Here is a 19,488-nt window from a genome sequence, read left to right as displayed (position 1 = left end):
CCGCGTACTCCGAGGCTCCAGCCTCCTATAAATAGGATGCGAGGGCAGCCGGTTCTTTTGTTCATTTTCTCTCTTCTCTCTCCCGTTTTGCATCGTTTTGCATGCCAGAAATACCCCGAAGCCCCGGTATCATTCTCGAGCCCCGAGGCAAGTCCCGAGATCCCAAAGATCCTGAGAAGTGCGGTTCCCGAGTCGAAGCTCTGCCCGCGAGAAGTTCGATTTTTGTAGAGATCTTCCAGATCTGCTGAGGATTACTACTTCTGCAAGTCGTAGTGCTGTCCGATCGTCTTCTGATCAAGTGAGTGTATACTACCTTTCATAAACACGATAATAATACAAGTATGGTTCGAGTGTATTAAGTATATTGTTGTTTATATGTGTGAGTGCGTAGTTACTTTCTTCTAACGCGTAACTATGAAGTATTTTATACGATATACTTGTTATGTGTATATTTTGTGGTTATATGCGTGAATGGATATTCACTTTATTCTATCTCATAGATCTGAATTGCTTTCTATGAAATACGTGGTACGTGGGTATGCCTCATCTGTTATGTGGAATATATATTGAATGAAAATGCTATACAGGTTTTAAACTATGTATGATAATATATATTTTATCTACTAATATGTTGGGTAGAACATGGGTAGATAGTTGGTGTGTAATAAACAGATGAGAGGCCTCGATGTTGTTGTTGTTGTTGATCTAGTTATTCAGCGGAGTATGGATAACGACCACAGACTCTTTCTAGACAGTCCAGTGGAACGCTAGCAGGTTCATAACCTGTAGGTGTTGTGAACGATGTGTTCACCGGTGTACTCTATCCCCCTCATGGTTGCCTTTAGGATATCTATTGTTGAGGAAACCCCTTAACAGTGATGTCCGTCCCGATGAAAATCCTAGATTAGGTCCTTTGAGATAGATGTTATTTTAGGGACGTAAAGTGAGGATAACGGGAATGGGTAATTGGGATAGTGATTTGGTTGGTGAAATTAAATATAATTTATTTATTGTGGGTTGAAAACCCTATATGCTCACCAGGCTCCCAAGCCTGACCCACTCAGTTTTATTTGTGTTACAGGTAGTGGCGCGAGGGCATAAGATGGTTGAATCATCAAGTTGTTTTGTTTACAAGTCTGTATATGTACATATTTGTTGAATGACTTGTAATGTTATCGTTTATGCTTTATGGTCTGTATCGGAACATGACATCCCGAGTTTTGATTATATAATGAAAATGCATATCTTGATGAAATGCTTTGATAAATATTATTTTATCATGTTTTGTTTTGGGAACAAATTCCGCAACTCTTTTAAATCAAAAGGATTTACTCTGAATTTTTTTTTTCCATCGATGGCTTTATTTTTTTTTTCTTTTTTGTAGCTTTTCTTTAGTGGCGACCTCCGCACACCTCCTCCCTTTAGACTCGTTATCTTCTCTTGGATCCAAAACTCGTTCTAGACCTGATTAAAAAAATATATGTTAAACACCCTTTGAAGCACTTGATCAAATAGATAGAATGCAAAATATATTTACCATGATCCCTAACTACAAACTATTGTCAATTTACCTGTTATAACACTATAATGTATGGGAAATGTTTTTGCAGGATCGAAGTCATATCAGTTGGACCAGAGACGATTAGTAGCGATGGTGGACATAAGGAGGCAAAGCGGCTTTTTTGAAGATAAGGGGGGTAAACGAAGCAAGCAAGACTGGGTCTAGCTTTAAGGTGGGATGGTACGATGTAGGTGATTGTGCATGGTTGTAGGTGGAAGGAAGATGTTGGTAATATTAGGGCCAAGGGTGTGATGTCGTCTGATAGAAGATGATGGATGCTTAATGGCGACGGTACGGTGGTGACTGTTGAATTGCTACGACGATGCTGTATATAGGAGAGGGCTCGACCGGAATCGAGAGATATTTGTCATGATCTCAGGAAACATAAATTAGGTTTATGAAACGGGTTGGGTCAAAAGCAACCAAAGAGTCAGTGTAACTCTATTTTGACGGGGTCAAAAGTCAAAACCATAGAAAAGATAAGATCTTAAAGATATATGATTTAAAATTTTAATATTATTTTTTAATGTTTTATTGTACTATTAACTTAATTGTTTGGACGTCTTAAAAAATAATATTATTATTTTAAATCTATTTTTAGAAATAGTTAGATTTCTTTTATAAGATAGTAAGATATATATATATATATATATATATATATATATATATATATATATATATATATATATATATATATAAGCATGTACAATCATATATGATTATATCTCTTAGCCATATAATCATTTATAATTAGGTATACTTCGTTGCTGCTAGTACACTGAAACGTTAGAGCGGCAAATAAAAAATATGTAGCTAAGTTGAATATCAAGATCTTTATTTTTTTTAATTTCAAGTGGACGGTTCTCTCTATGTATATATATAATCTTCATTATTGTTAATTATGAATGAAGAATTTTGTATAATATAACATATTCAAATATATAAGAAATAGGTTTTTTTGGGTTGTGTGAATATGAAGATAGAGTTTAGAAGAATGTTATAAAAATATATTGTTTTTGCTTTATTATAGGAATATGGGCATGTGCGAATTTTGGCTGTGTGCATTTATCGACATACAAATTTTTACTTGAAAAGTCTTGTCGGAAAAAAAAGTTTTATAGATTCCGTCTATAATTGAGTTCCATACTGATCATGAGTTTGTAACGTTATACCAAGTCATAATTGTTAACTAACTGTAGTTTTATATTAAATATATAAGCTCTAGTTGTCAACTACGTAATTCTTTAATTAAACATTCATATTAATTTATTTGAAGAAAAAAAATTAAGAATCTTCAAAACTTCAATTACATCTCACCATATATATGCCTTGCGTCGGCATATATAGTCGGCAAAAAGGACTTGGGAAACATCTCCAACCGTTCATCTCGCATCTAAAGCCATCCAACGGTCGTTCTTCTCCAGAGGTCTAGACACACACATATTTGCCACACTATTTTTGCATGCTTGTGATGCATTTACTTTTTTATTCCCCTAAAACATTATTGCTCTCTCTGCCCAATCTTTTTCTTCTAAAAGCCTCTGTGGTACCAAAGCTCCCCAAAGGCAGAATTTCTGGAGTGTAAATCCGATCGTGGAGTTCCAAGATCCAATCAATAAATCAGAAATGTCTTTTTTCTTTTGGATTTGAATTGATTTAACAGGTGAGTACTTCAATTTCATTGGTGTGCATTTGTCCTTTTCTTTTGTTGAGTTCACTAGAAGTTTTTGATGTTCTAGTTCGTGCTCAAACTTATGCAGCATGAATGCTAACATCAGTTTTAGCAAAATTATCTTCGATTATGTAATGATAGTATGTAGTTATCAAGTTCATAGCGACTGCATTTATGAATTTTGGTATTCATACTACAGTGACAGTGCTAAGGTGGGCTGTCGAATGGTCAAACTCAGTCGTTGGCTGTATACAGTATCACTTTTGTCATTGGGATGTTTGATAGATAGTAATGTGAAGCTTATTTCTTCTTAATATGAATATAATACAATATCTATTCGTACTATTAACACAGTAGTTAGATTGACGTGATTAATTTTGATGCCATACATGTGCTTTGAGAAGTCAAAACTATTTTTTAATTATTGGAATTGCTATATATGTTCATATCATGATTAAATGATTTAGTATTTACTGAGATCTTCAAGTTAAGAGGTCACATATAATTTTGCAGGTACTGTTTAAGGTGTCAGAGATAATTTACTTTTTCATACAAAAATCAAATAAAGTGTCTCTCAGATCTTACTTTATGCCAAAGAAACAATTGAAGTAATTAAAGTCTTAGTATTCGGTTGTCCTCTTTGTATGTTCAAAACAGCAAAAGTCAAAGATTAATTAACATATGGCATATAAGATGGAGGTAAATAATAAAAAAACAAGGATGGTTTTCAAATTCATGGGGCTCTTTGCAAGTATTCAAAATAATCGCATCCTTCATAAATTTTTTCAGAACAACTTGCATGCATTCTTAAAAAGTCAAAGCTTACAGCTTGCACGTAAGTAGAACAAAAGTCAAAGATTAATTACAATTTGCATGCGTTCTTAAATGCCAAATTAATTTTCTTTTCAAAACCTGACGATGTTCTTGTTATGTGTGTATTACTCATTGTTTCAGGATGAGTAATTTGGAGATTGTTCTAAAAGAAGAAGATGTCTACTCTGGTAATGTCAAGGGAATGATCCCACATGGCAGGGGTACATACAAATGGAAAAATGGAACAGTTTATGAGGGTTGTTGGGAAGAAGGAAAAATGGCAGGAGATGGAAGGATCACATGGTCATCTGGAGCAAGTTATGAAGGTAATTTCTATGGAGGCTACTTACATGGATTTGGGACATTGACAAATCCAGATGGGTCAACATACATAGGCTCATGGAGGTTGAACATTCAGCATGGGTTTGGAAGAAAGCAGTATAGTAATTCAGATGTTTACGATGGTTCATGGAGAGAGGGTGTTCATGAAGGTAGTGGTAAATACACTTGGTGTAATGGCGACATGTATATGGGAAGTTGGAAAGGTGGATTGATGTGTGGTAGAGGGGTGATGAAATGGCTGAATGGTGATCTGTTTGATGGTAATTGGTCAAAAGGGTATAGACATGGGACAGGGGTTTATAGGTTTGTAGATGGTAATTATTATTTTGGGACGTGGACCAATGGCCTCAAGGATGGATTGGGTATGTTTTATCCTGCAATAAGTATTAGGAGTTCATCTTCTGGAAGATTAGGAAAAAAGAAAGCTTCAAAACCTCATAGTATAGTTCGGAGTATATCTATAAAAAAACCTATTAAAGGATTATTTAGAGACATGGGTCGAATATCAAACAAGAAAATTTCTGTCGGAGTTTCTTCTATGGAGTCCTCTGCGTTTAATAGTACCGAGTTATTATCTCATAACCTTGATGAAGGTGAAAGTGTAGATGATTATAATAGTAGCAATGTAGTTTGGGAAAGGGAATACATACAAGGAGTTTTGGTGAAAGAAAGAACTAAAAATAATGCAAAGGTTTTAAGCAAAAAGGAACAACAGCGAATATTTCTTATGGAGGAAATGAAAAGGAAGTCAACTTTGGATATTTTTGAATCCCGTAAGAGCAACTATATGATGCTTAATCTACAACTAGGAATCAGGTAAATAATGAATCCTCTAAATCTGAGTTTTGTCTTATACTTAATTTTCATGTTCATTTACTAGTATTGAACATTTGAACCCACCCCCTACCCTCTATGACCCATCTAAATCTAGCTTTGGGTCCATTTGTCTCTTGCCCATGATCGACCCCAATCCATGTGCACAGTTGCAAAAAACAAATTAATGCCCCACCACGTGATGTACAAGAAAATGATTCCTTATGTCTAGCTACGTATTAATTTGGCCGTTTTTTGAACATTGATCTTTATGTGATCACTATCTTACAATATAGAAGCAGATGTTTATATCTATCTTTCAAACCAATTATCATCTGGAAATTTGTAGGTACAACTTTTTTTGATCATTACATTTCTTCTCAGTTTCAGCTCAATTTGATATATCTTGACTTACAACACCCTAGTACATCTAACTTCTCAGTCATGCATGAGTTTGCCATGCATATTTCCTTCTTTACAGTTTTACCCCTTGTTTATTTTATGTACCTTTTCTTCAAGGTAGTGGGAAGCAGTTTTATTTTAGATGCTTAATTTTGTGGGGTAGTGGTCAGTTTTCTTTAGTGTCATGTAAGCCTTATATGACTGTTGCTTTTTGCTTGTTAACGTTGAATGAGATAACATGAAAATCTTTCTCCTTGTTGTGTACAAGAGAGTTACTTCCCCTTGGTTTAACATTTGATTTTATAATGTAGCTCTACGTTCTTGTTGGTTCCAAACTCATGTGTTGTGTATATGACTTAATTGATTACAGGTACACTGTTGGCAAAATAACACCGCTTACTATGCGTGAAGTGAGATATTCAGATTTTGGAGAACAAGCAAGGATAAGGATTTATTTCCCCAGGAAAGGCTCACAATCGACACCTCCACACAATTCGGTTGATTTCTATTGGAAAGACTATTCTTTTATGGTCTTCAGGTATCTATTCAGCTGGTGTTTGTTTCTCTTTTCTTCTTCCTTAATCATCCCCTATAAATCTAAGTAGTCGCGACCTTGACAATCAGTTTTAAGCACAATTAAGTATTGTCATTACACTTATCTAGGTTAACGAGTTTTCCCAATATTATTCAATTCAATAGAAGTACTTTTGGCTTTTAAAAAGTATACTATATCTTTCTCTTAGATCTCTCGACAGTAGAAGTAGTTTGGCCTTTAAAAATTATAATATATCTTTCTCTCTTAGATCTCTCGACAGAAGTTCTCAGCCACACGAAAGCCTTTGATTTATTTACATAACCTATATAATAAAACGCAATATATTACAGTCAGTTTAATACAACACGTAGTATTAGAGCTCTGTTTTGTGTATATCCAAGTATATGCCAAAAACAACAATGGCAGGATCAAATTGTTCGAAGGCAGATGGAGAAGCACAAAGGATTGGAGAATAAGGGAGTGCCACCTTATATTACCCGATCCTTACAAAGTCTAATTATGTGGCATGGGCTTCGAAGATGTAGGTAATCCCACTTGCAGATCAGCCCTTCCCTTAAACCCACTTGCAAACTTGCAACCATCGACTCTCATGAGTTTTACACAGCAACCAGGAAATATGGACAAGTTATTGGGTCACTTGCTATATTACTTTCAAGAAGGAAAGCTAATCACATACAAAAACAAATGACAAACTAACCTATTTATATAAACATAAATACTATTGTGCATGTGTTTCCTATGAAGGTGGCAACTTAGACCATCTCCAACCCATGTTCATTTCTTCCCTAAAAAAATAGAGTAAAAAATGGGGCAAATAGTATTTCATCTCCAACCGTACTCTATTTTTTATCCAATTTTTACCTCCAAAAAATATATTCCTAGTATATTCCATTATTCCAACTTACATAGATGTCACCCCTCTACTAATTTAGTTTTAACAAATATATAATCTATATTTTTTTCATTACATTAATATTAAATACAAAAAATTATATTTATAATAAACTTATAAATAAATATTATACATACATTTATAAAAAATATTACACATAATACTTTTAAATAAATATTATACATACATTTATATAAATTATAGACATACACACTTTTAATTATAAGCTTTTGTAAAATACGTTATCGTTTTTTAAAATTTCAATATGTATTTAAATTTTTATATGAATCTGATGAATAAAAAACAAAGTTTATATTTATAATTAATTAATATAATTTAATATATAACAAACTATTATATTTAAATTATAATTAGTATGTAAAAATGAACTAGAAATATATAAATATATAAGCAGAGAGACTAAAACCGACAACAAAAAGTTTATCATCATTTTGGGAGAAATGAATAGTATAACACCATATTTGTTGTTATACTATTCATATCACCCAAAATGGGGGAATAAATGAGGGAGGGTTGGAGAAGAATGTAGGAAAAAATGGGGGAAAAAATGAAGAATGAGAGTGGTTTCGAGATGCTCTAAGCCCCATTATTCTCCTTCCAACTTGGTCAACATATGACCAATTCAACAACAAAATAAATCTAGTTAAAATACTAATTAACGTGGGAACCATTAACATAACCTAATCTACCCAACAAAATTACCCAACATGGATCTTCCCGATGTCACATCGTACAAGGCTTTGACCAGTCAGAAGCCAAATTTTCATTCTTCAAAGTTTTTGGTTGTTTGACACATATTAAAATTTTAGGTTTGCGTCAAAAGAAGTTGTATGATCGAAGTGGGAATATGATCTATCTTAGGGCTACAAAAGGACTTCGTTTTTTCTAACCACAAAAGAAGAAGGTACAGGTAAGATGATACATAATGTTTTTTGAAAAAAAAAGACGGATTTGGATGGAAACATGGGTTGTTTTTTCAGCCAAAAATTATGGTGTCACAGCAGTCGTTTATGTCTTGTTCCCGAGTTTTTTTTAGAAAAGGAAAAGGAAAGAAAATATTAATCGAAAGAAAGAAAAGGGAAGGAAAATTTTCTTTATTCCATGTACCCGAGTTCGAAAGAAATAAAAGGAAAATTTAATTTTTGTGTTCCCGAGTTAGGAGGAAAAAGAAAATAAAACTTAAGATTTTCCTTTCCCTTACTTTCCTTCCATTAATGAAACTCGGGAACATGATTTTCCTTTGACATCCATCACTTTCCCTCTATATACATCCATATCCCTCCTTAAGTAGAACTCGGGAACAAGGCGTTAGTACCAAACAAACCCTAAAATAACATTGTTTTCATCCCAAATAACCATGAAAGAACTTTGTTTTCAGCCAAAAAAACCCTTTCAGCTAAAACAACCTTGAAACAACATCGTTTTCATGGCGAAACAATAACAAACCCAAAAATTCACCACCTGAGATAAAAAAAAGCTCCAAAACAATACCAAATTTAACCCAAAACAGCACCTAAAAATGCAACGTCCATTCTTATAAAAAATCCCAAAAACCCATTTTCAGTTGAATTGATAACCTCTTCTAGCCGGCCTGGACTAGTTGGTTATCATACATTGACCAATAATTGGTTATCATACATTGATCGATATTTATGGAAGAGCAGATCTACTGATTTTAGACATGGAGAATTGCTTCTTATTCACTTCGAACAACCTTTAAATAAAAAAAAATCAACTAATGAAGAATAGAGAAAAACCGAACTTCATGTAATTCAATGGAATCACACTTTGAAGCTTGTTAATCTATTCTGGCCACAAACCTGTCGGATTAGATTGCGTATTTAAGGATAAAACTGTTGCCTTAGGAACAATAACCAAGTATACGGTTTCTCTCGTTGCAAGGGGTTCCTTGCAAAAACAAGGTATCGATTTTGAGAAAGTATTCACATCGTTAGCTCGAATCTATATAATACATCTTTTTCTTGCATTAATAGTCTAATGGACTTGGGATATAGACCATTTACACATAAAGACCACATTTCTAAATAGTGAGCTAAATGAAAAAAGCATGCATATTGCAACCTAAAGGTTTTATTGTTAAAGGAATGAAATATTAAGTTTACAAAATTTCTAAAGCTCTTTACGGGTTACATCAAGCCTTGGATGCATGCACTATATTCTATTGGATAAAAACTTATAGAATATTATGTTGAAAAGGTGTTCGTATGATTGAGACATCTATACCTGAATTAAAAAGGTTTGTCAATTATGTTGGAGTGTCTAAAAAACAATCAGCTTATGCTACGAGGAATTTTGAGGAGTTTGGAATTAAAGATTGCAACCTAATGATTTATCCTATGGATATGAATCTGAAACTCAATAAATACAAAGACATGGAACCAATCAATTTTGTCAAATATAGGCGAATTGTGAGGAGTTTGAGGTACTTAACAACACAAGAATGTGATGAATCATGTTTTTTGGTATGTGAAAAGTACAATCAATTATGGAATCATGTATGATCGGGTGCAAAGGACCAAAGAACTTGTGGGTATTTTGGATAATGATCTTAGAGGCAACGTCATGGACAATCAAAGCACTAGTGGTGTGGTTTTCTATCTTGGGGAAAGTGTTATCAGTTAGGAACCATTATATGTATACTAGGTCTTGCGATTGATCATATCTTACATTACACAACCTATTTGTACAACCATTACAGGTTTAAAAGGATGTTAGCAATAACATCATCACATTCTTGGTATGTATATAATCTAACACTAAATATTTCTCAAATTGCTTATACATGTAATGTAGATAGGATGGTATGAATATTTGTGCAATTTTTGACCCCAAGGAAATTTGTATGTTCATGTCTCCTTAAGTGGTAAAATGAGAGGTCAATAGAACATTTTGTTGGTTGTGGTGGTGGTTGTGACATATAGAACTGATACCCAATGTATATATTATTAGATTTTTGCCCTATATTTAGTTAGCCAGGATCTTAACTCATTTATCCCATAATCAAACTACTAACAAATTTGGATACATAGTTTGAAAGGAGAAGAGAGCATGATACATTAGTCACAAATGGTTTATGAGTGATGGATTGTTCCAAATACATGAATAAGGAAATAATTATGCATGTTATGATGTATTTATATAGATGATCATGTGCAATTTAGTATTGATCCACTAAAGAATGCATGGCTAATATTTCATGAATGTGTTATCACTACATTTCATGTGAACTTTGTATGTACTACAATTTTATATGAAATACTATTATGTATGTTATATTGATACTCATATTGTCTTAATACATCTGGATGGAGTTATTTTTCAGGAATTTGAGGGAACTATTCAAATTAGATGCTGCAGATTATATGATGTCAATATGTGGGGATGATGGTTTAATAGAGCTTTCTTCTCCGGGGAAAAGTGGAAGCCTTTTTTATCGCTCTCATGATGACAGATTTGTGATTAAAACATTACGAAAATCCGAGCTCAAGGTTTGACTCTATAAATACAATCTTTTAGCGCTTTATGAATGCTATTCAACATCTTATATATCATAATTTTATATTCCCGGTTCCCTTTTATGCATGAGCATCTTAGTAAATTATTCATATGCATAGTCATCCTTCCTTCTACCTTTTGATCAATTGCTTGTATCTACTTGTTACTTATTGCTCTATTCCTTTATTTCTCAAATTTATATATACCATCATATTACTTTCTGCTCTATTGTTGTAGGCTTTTATTTGCATTTATATTAATACGATACTTTGTGCCTTATTTCCATGTTGTTTGTTGTATCTTTATCTTAGTACTTATTAGTTTGTTATTCTTTTATGGGATTAGGTATTGTTGTTTATTAAATTTAAGTTAGTCTCTTCTACATATAATCTTACAATCTTATGTTCAAATAATAGAAGATATTAAGAGTTTCTTGACATGTTCATCAATATAAATAAATGCATAAAAACCTATGTGTAATCAAAGACCAAAATATTGAGAATAATTGTATATATGTGATAATACAAGGAAGGAATACACAAATATCTACAAACAAGAGAATACAACTACAACTAAACCATATAAGCTCCGTAGCCTAATAGCACTGACTACTATATACAGTTCGACATTCCCCCTCAAGATGAAGCATAGATATTAATCATGACAACTTAGTACAAATCTAAAGAACTCTACTCCTAAGTAAGACTTTTGTGAACATGAGAAGTTGTAATCCTTCCAATCTAACTTTTGATTGAAATGATGATCTACTTCTATGTGTTTGGCTCTCTCATGAAATACTTGATTTTTGGCGATATGAATGGAGGCATCGTTATCACACCAAAGATTCATTGGTTTTTATTGAGAAAACTTGATCCCGTCAAGTAGAGTATGCAACCATATGAGCTCATAAGTTGTCTATGTCGTAGCTCTATATTCGGATTCTACACTCGAACATAAAACTAGAATTTGTTTTTTACTCTTCCATGAAAAAAGATTTCCTCTAACAAAGACACAATACCCGATACTTGATTACCAAGTTGTAGGGTCACCATTATAGTTAACATCTGTAAACCCTACTACCACATAATGACCAAGATTCTATGATTTTGATACAATATGCCACGCCCTGGAGTACCCTTTAGATACTTTATGATGTGAGTGACAATGTTCCATGTCTTACGTGACGACATAAATTGACTCATAGACTCATTAGAAAAGAATTATTGGCCGATTAATTCTAAGAAAATTGAACCTCTCAATAATTCTTCTATATTTATTTTTAGTTTTCTAATGGATCTCCATCATTTGCTTTCAGTTTCACATTTGATTCAATATGAGAATCACAAGCTTTTGCATCAATCAAGTTTGAGTCATTAATTACTTCAAAACAATAGTTTCATTGAGACATGAAACTTCCACTCCGAGTGCGAGAGACCTCAATCCCTAAAAAATACTTCAAAGGGAGTAGGTCCTTTGTTTGAAACTCAGCTCCAAAAAGGACTTTCAAAATCTTATTAATTAAACCATTTCTAATTAACTTCCATATATTAGCATCCTCAATCAAATCTACATTAGTGGATATCCTATGACCAGAATGGCTTGGTCAAGGATGAACATATTAAGTTCTCCTAATTATTATTGAATTGACCATATTTTCCTACTTTCATGGTACAAATATACTTCTCAAAAGCAAGTTATTGGGTACTAGTGTCCTCTCAAGCAAGGTCTCTTCTATGGCTAGGTTGTTAAAGTGTCTTGAAAATGAACTATCATTTACTTATCTTGGCATGCTGGCAAAAGGAAAGTCGAGTAAAGTGTCAATGTGGATTCCCCTTATTGATAAATTCAACAAAAAAACTTTCAAAGTGGAAAGCAAGAACCATTCAAATATCTTGGCGGTTTGGGAATTCTAAGCATAAGAGATTTTAGTCTAGATCCTTTAAGAAAATGGTGGTTGCATTTTAAATATACCACCGATATAATTAGGAAAAAAAATTAGATTCATTTATAGAGAGCATGTAGGGTTGGAGTGTTAATTTCAAGTCATAATAGAATCAATGTTAGAGCAAGAATCAATAAGATCAATATAGTCATGGAGATGTCCAAGATATACTTAATTAACATCTTTTATAAAGTTATTGACATGAGGGTAACTCAATAACAAGTAATTAGTGTTGGAATCTCAGTGGGGGAGGATATTTCACTGTTTCTTATTTAAGAAACGAAGTTGACAATCATTTGTTGGAGAGCACTTACTTAACTACCAGACGGTCTAAGGTGGCTCCCGAAAAATAAATGTCTTAATTTGGATTTTGAGACTCGGTAGACTGTCCACTAGATTCAACCTCGCACACAGGGGGTAATCATTCCATCCACCATGTGTCTATTTTGTAATTCTTTGTGTAGAACAAGAGACATGTTTCCAAGAGCTGTTCCACAACTAAGGAGATTTGTAGGCTCCTGCTCAATTATTGGAATGACCTTCCTATCTTGAATGACACATTTGACACCTCCCTAAGGATAAAATCCACTTATAGAGTGGACAACATGTCTCAAGATATTCTTGAAGCGATTTCAAAGGCGCTAATATGTACCATATGGACAGATATAAATAATATGATTTTAAATAGAAAATTGATGATTTGGTGTACTCTACCTTATAAGGTCAAAACTTTGAGCTTTTTATGACTTAAGGATAGAGCCAAATGTGGTAGGGATTTATTATGTGACTCATGGGCTAACAACTCTCTTTATTGTATTATGTAAATCATACTTCTTGTAGTTTAATTTATATAAACTGTAGTGGTTAAAAAAATCATGCATAGGCTTTAAGAATATGATAGTAATTCACGACTATGATACCATGTTTTCGTACTTATATGGTACAAATATATATGCTCCTCTAGCATAATTTCTAGAGGTGATAATTCTCGACCCAACCTATAACCCGACAAGAACCCAACATGAATATAAACAGGTTTGGGTTGAGATTTCAATTCTGACCCGTCAACCCACCAACCTTCTTATTTCATGGGTCAATTCGGGTTCGTAGGTCAACCCACCAATATAAATTATATTTAAAAAAAATAATATTTATTTATGAATTATGACTTACGAGTGCAGCGTGCCCTACTTAATCAGAAACCCAATCCTTGACTCCTTGTTACTAAAAAAGACAACAAACTACTCTCACCCTTACATTACTATGTCAATGTCGTGAGAGCTCAACCACTAGTACCATCTCTTGTTGCCATCGCACACCACCAACTAACCGATGCAAAGATCTAAACCATTGGTACACCTACGCTCCATCATCCCACCGGTGCTCATATCTCTATTCCGATAACCTATATAATTAAATGTGTTATCTGGGTTGGGTTGGGTTGGGTTGGGTTAGGTCGGGTTGATGTATTTTGACCCACCAAGCCAAAGCCAACCCAGTTGCAACTCCTCAATTATTTTACCTATTACAATAAGCAAAGTAAGGGCTAGCATTCCGAACTTTCACAAGATCTAGATATATCATATTTTCGTCTAGATGCAAAACACACACATATTTGTAAATTAAGAGTAATTTAGCTAATCATTTCTAAAAATTAGGAGCACATCAATGTGTATAATTTCTATGTTTATATAGTTTCCTAGATTAGTGAGATAAGATCTAGTATAAATTAAGACTCCATGTACAACTTTATTTTATGAAACACATATTAAAGTCTTCTTGGTATGCTTTCCTTCTTCTCTTGTACGTACAACATTTCTCAGATATCATTACATATTTTTATTGCAATCAAGTTATTTGACTCATAATCATTCCCATATATTTTTTAATGCACTCAAAACTTTACTTGCACATTATAAGTTCAATCCTTTTACCTGTAACAACATGCTAATTTCATTTATTTTCCAATTAGACAATGAACCTTAATATTTGACATAATCATGCCATGCAACACTTATTGAATATTTCCTATATCTTAAGACCTTATGTCATTTACTCATATCATAGTTAAGTGTTATTTCAATAATAGTTACATCCTTTGCATAAGTTCCCTATTTATGCAATGTATTTTGTATTTCTATGAATACGTAACTCAAAACATTTTTCTTTTATGTTTCCTTTCACATTATGAAACATGCTTTCCGTATAATACATTTTGTAAACCACATAAATTTCCCCTAACCACATTGACCATTCATGTAATTTTTCTATTAAAAACTACCATTTTAATATTTGAGTAAGAATTTCCCTACTAGATAAATAAGTTCTAATATTTTTACATTTTTTTTAATTAAGAACTTTATCAAAAAGATTTATCATTACATAAATATACTTGTACAATAAAAGTAGTTTCAACATACCAATTTAATTAATATATATGGTCACAATTGAAGTTATTAAAATGTCGTTCTTGGTAAGTAACTTGAACTAGTGATTTTTTAGTTGAGCTAACAATGTCTACTTTCTATCTCAATTTTTCTTCATAGGTAATTCCTATCTGAATTACTGCTTTTCTGATTTTATTACATTTATAATTTATTGATCTTTCTTTACTCTATATATCACACTTCATAAGAATTATGCAACTTTGTTTCTGAATTAAAATTAGAAGTTGTTGATATCCTATTTTGATATTTTGTAGGTTTTACTCAAGATGCTTCCTAGCTATTACAATCATGTACAAGCACACGATAACACCATGATTACTAAATTTTATGGTATCCATGAGATAACACCAAGAGGTGGCAAGAAGGTATCTAACGTGTTTTCTGCTTATTCTTGTTTCCATGTGCATGTTTGGTTGGCAGATGCTGATGGAATTTGAAAAAACTTAGAATATGAGATTCCTTTCCATGGCGTGTTTGGTTGCCAAATTAATGGAAAAAATTCAGTTATTTCGAAATCAAAGAAATTCCATGTTCCATAGATTTCGTTATTCTTTATTACGAGGGGTGGAAGGAATTCACCTTCATTTTTCATTTTTATTAAAAGAAGAAAATGCCTTCATTATATAATAAAAATAAATTTTATTGTACGATAAATAAAAATAAATTTGAATACAAATGAAAATGAAAATGTAAAAAACATTTATTTTTTATCATTGAATTCCATCCCATCTATTGCCAACCATGCGTGTAACTGATTATAATTGCTTCAAATTCCAATTCACTGGACAAATTATGTTTCTTCCAAATCATTCTTTAAACAACACACCCCCTTAGTATACATCCTCATTTTTATTTTGTGAAACTCAACTTTAGGTACAATTTGTGGTCATGGGAAATATGTTTTACACTGATTTGAGGATACACCGTCATTATGATTTGAAGGGTTCATACTATGGAAGAAATACAAATACATATAATATTATAGAGGCCACCACACTGAAAGACCTTGATCTTACTTATAAATTCCATATGGACAAGTCACTCCGTGATGCACTTTTCAAGTAAGTACTATTCCGCTCCAGTCATGTGATGATTTTGCCTTCTGTTTTTCATCAACTCAAACTTAAGTTTGACATACCATCAACTATATTTCTAGTTTAATGATAATACAACATCCTAGTTTAATTTCTTCCTAATACAACATTGCACTTTGAAAGATCTACCTAAATATACAATCTTTTGTAGTTGGCTAGAACTTCAGAGTAGAATGTTCTAAACGCAAAATGCTATAATTGGGTAGATTTTTCAAAGTACGATGCTATAATAGAAAGAAATGAAAGTGGAATGATAAAGTGCACAAATTAGTAAAAGTGGTTTGATATTTCTTGGAGTTAGCACTTCCTTTTAGATTGATAAGTTTCAATATTTCACTAGTGTCCCATTTTTTGCAGACAAATTAATCTGGACTGCATGTTTCTAGAATCTCAACAAATTATCGATTATAGTCTTCTATTGGGATTGCATTTTAGAGCTCCTGAACATTTGAAGAGTATGTTAGAACCACCGGATGCTTATGCATTCAACAGGCCTCAAAATACTACTGATGATGGTAAATTTCTGTATTTATTTCAGTTTTATTTATATTATAAATTATATAACGATTTAATTTTCTCTTCTGCTTGTTTTAGGAGCAATTTTTCGTGTGGACCGTACAATTCAACCAACGGGACTTCTCCTAGTGACTCATGAACCAGATTCTGTAAACACCGCACCAGGTCCACATAGCAGAGGAAGTACTTTGAAGGCATTTTCGGTAGGGGACAAGGAAGTTGATGTCCTTCTTCCTGGTACCGGAAGGTATTCAATCTACTCTTTGTTTGATTTTTAAAATTAAATATAAATTTTATACTCATGAATAGCATTTAACATTCCATTATACAAATTAGACACCTAAATAAAGTTAAGTCCATAAATCAAGACATAAACATTGATTTAATGGTATTTTTCTGAAAAGAAACAAAAAATTTATTGGCCATTATGATAATGTTTTTTTGTAAAAAAAAAACAAATACCTTGTTTCACATTTATGACATTAACCTTATTCAATATTATATATTAAAAGTAAATTCACAACTACATATATATCATTCCATTTAATCAAAGAACGAATCACATTTTTGAGGATTGTTTGATACCATCCCTAGATATTAAAAAACATGATTCTTTTGCTTAATCCAAATGCTTCATTCCAGCTTTTATTAATTTATGCCTAATAATACTACCATAAAAGTACTCCATAAAATCATGTCAATTCTTAATTATTATATAAATGACCCTCTTGACTATAAGAGTCAAAATATACGGAGATAGTATTATCAATGGAATATTTAGGTCAAATTTCTATATAAATAGAGCACCTCTAGTTTATTAAGGTGTATAGGCCTTAAGAATGTGGTGTTTTTATAGTGACTTTTAGCATCACATTTTGGTCAAAAATTAGGGTCATCCCTAATTTGGATTTAAAGGGTTTTATGTTAAATTTGTTGTAATTAGTGTTGAGGTTATTATTTGGGACATATGCCTTTTTAGGGATATTATTTCTAATTATATGGAAGAAGAGAACATTTATACCTTTTACACGCACAAGAAGTCGTGAACAACAAGTTTGTATTACAACATGTACCACCTTATTGGGTGGGACAACATAGTGGATTTTTTTTTTCATTTGCATTTGTTTCATGTCGGTTGGTCCAAATATATTTTAGTTCTAGGGAAAAAAATGCTACTATTAGATTTTGGTTTATACGAAATGTTTTTGTTTAATAATGATTTTGAATTTAATGTAGAAGGCAAAACATAAATTAGCTAGGTATTGAACTTGGAAGGATCAATTTCAAGGTATTGTCTTAACCACACAAGCTTCAAAAAAATTATACATCTTTAGAAATAAAAGTATATATAAAAAAATTTCTCACTTAACTATTGGTGTGATTGAGCACACCAAACTCTAAAAGTCAGACAAGTAACATTTCTAACTACACTACATCAAAATCTTGTTTTTTATTAAATTGTTTGTATTATATCTAGAGAAATAAATCCTAAATCAGACCCTAAACTAAAAGTCACTTAAGATGGTCTGCCAACTTACCCTATCCTTTGAGTCAGACCCGATCCTCATCCCAGTCCATTGAACAATGAAGGAAGCAACTTTTCATGTTATGTTATTTTATATTATGTCATGTTGTGTTATGTTATGTTATGTTATACTATGCCATGTCATTCCATACCATGTTATGTTATGTTATATATGTCTTGTCATGGCATGGCATGAAATGTCATGCATATACATAAATTTTATCTAGTACCTTGAATTTTACCTAATATCTATAAAAACACTTTTAGGTTACGGGTGCAGTTAGGTGTGAACATGCCAGCTCAAGCAAACCATAAGGTCTCTCATGACATTTCTGGTTCCACAGAGGTCGAACTTTTCGAGGTCTACGATGTTGTTCTGTATCTCGGTATAATCGATATACTTCAGGAATACAACACAAGAAAGAAAATAGAACATGCATATAAATCTGTACTCCATGATCCTATGTCAATATCTGTTGCTCCTCCCAAATTTTACTCTAACCGCTTCTTCAAATTTCTAGAGAAAGTTTTCCCTTCTAATAATTGAATTAAATATTTATATTTACAATGTAACACTTGAGATATTTGTAAACTTTTGAACAATAGAGGCAAAATACAGTTAGGGTAATTACTTCACTTGTTTTCATCTTAGTAATCATTTATATTTACAATGTAACACTTGAGATATTTTTGTTGTCTCAAACAAGCCCCGTGTGCTTGGTTTGAGAAATTTTCCACGGTAATTACTTCTCTTGGTTTTTATCCTAGTAATCATGATTTGACGTTATTTGTTAGACGTAAGAGTGCAGGTCGGATCCTTATGTCCTTATATAATGATGACATGATTATTACTAATGTCGATCATGATTGTTTAGACTCTTTGAAACAAGATTTGGCATACCGATTTTCTATGAAAGACTTGGGCTTATTGCATTATTTCTTGGGCAATGTGTATCCAAATCTCACAATAAAAATTTTGGTTTTTAATCAAGTTAAAATGCCATCATCATAAAACCAAGTCAATAAAATTGTACATTCCAAAAGACAATTATCCAAATTAGAGTATCATAACAACACGAATCACAAAATGATGATGATGTCGATGAGTGTGTACAATCATGCCTTTGCCTTTCCCCGATCCTCTGAATTATCAAAAGCATTTAAATCCAAAACTATAAGACAAAGATTAGTGAGTTTCTCAAACTATCATATACAACACATCACAACTAAAACTACATAACAACAATGGGTCGGTTCAACCCCGAGTACTTATCGACTAAAATACATTAAATTTGGATCCTCAGTGACCCTGATTTATCAATGACTCAATTACAAAATGTGCAGGTGCTCAGCCGCCCAGAGTCATAGGAGAATCT

At 32.6% G+C, this 19,488-nt stretch overlaps 1 protein-coding gene across 1 annotated transcript; it reads left to right on the top strand.

Annotated features, from left to right (window-relative positions):
* Positions 1-2,988: 2,988 nt before the first annotated feature.
* Positions 2,989-18,883, top strand: LOC145073421 (phosphatidylinositol 4-phosphate 5-kinase 7-like). Its single transcript, XM_079019971.1, has 9 exons — positions 2,989-3,224; positions 4,188-5,204; positions 5,974-6,141; positions 10,416-10,581; positions 15,232-15,342; positions 15,851-16,038; positions 16,429-16,586; positions 16,666-16,834; positions 18,380-18,883. The coding sequence occupies exons 2-9, from the start codon at positions 4,189-4,191 to the stop codon at positions 18,657-18,659; spliced, it is 2,256 nt and encodes a 751-aa protein (XP_078876097.1). The 5' UTR covers positions 2,989-3,224; position 4,188; the 3' UTR covers positions 18,660-18,883.
* Positions 18,884-19,488: the final 605 nt, after the last annotated feature.

This window comes from Lactuca serriola, chromosome 9, assembly GCF_051521515.1.
Source record: "Lactuca serriola cultivar US96UC23 chromosome 9, Lser_US96UC23_V15, whole genome shotgun sequence".
NCBI classification, from domain to species: Eukaryota; Viridiplantae; Streptophyta; class Magnoliopsida; order Asterales; family Asteraceae; genus Lactuca; species Lactuca serriola.
Note: the sequence above shows the minus strand (reverse complement) of the source record. Positions and strands in the feature narration are given on the sequence as shown.

Bases quoted from the DNA above. Each gene is read 5' to 3' on its own strand.
- LOC145073421 (XM_079019971.1), top strand. From the start codon at position 4,189: ATGAGTAATTTGGAGATTGTTCTAAAAGAAGAAGATGTCTACTCTGGT. The intron at 16,587-16,665 runs GTAAATTTCTGT...TGCTTGTTTTAG, and splicing joins TCAAAATACTACTGATGATG to GAGCAATTTTTCGTGTGGAC. The intron at 16,835-18,379 runs GTATTCAATCTA...AAACACTTTTAG, and splicing joins CTTCTTCCTGGTACCGGAAG to GTTACGGGTGCAGTTAGGTG.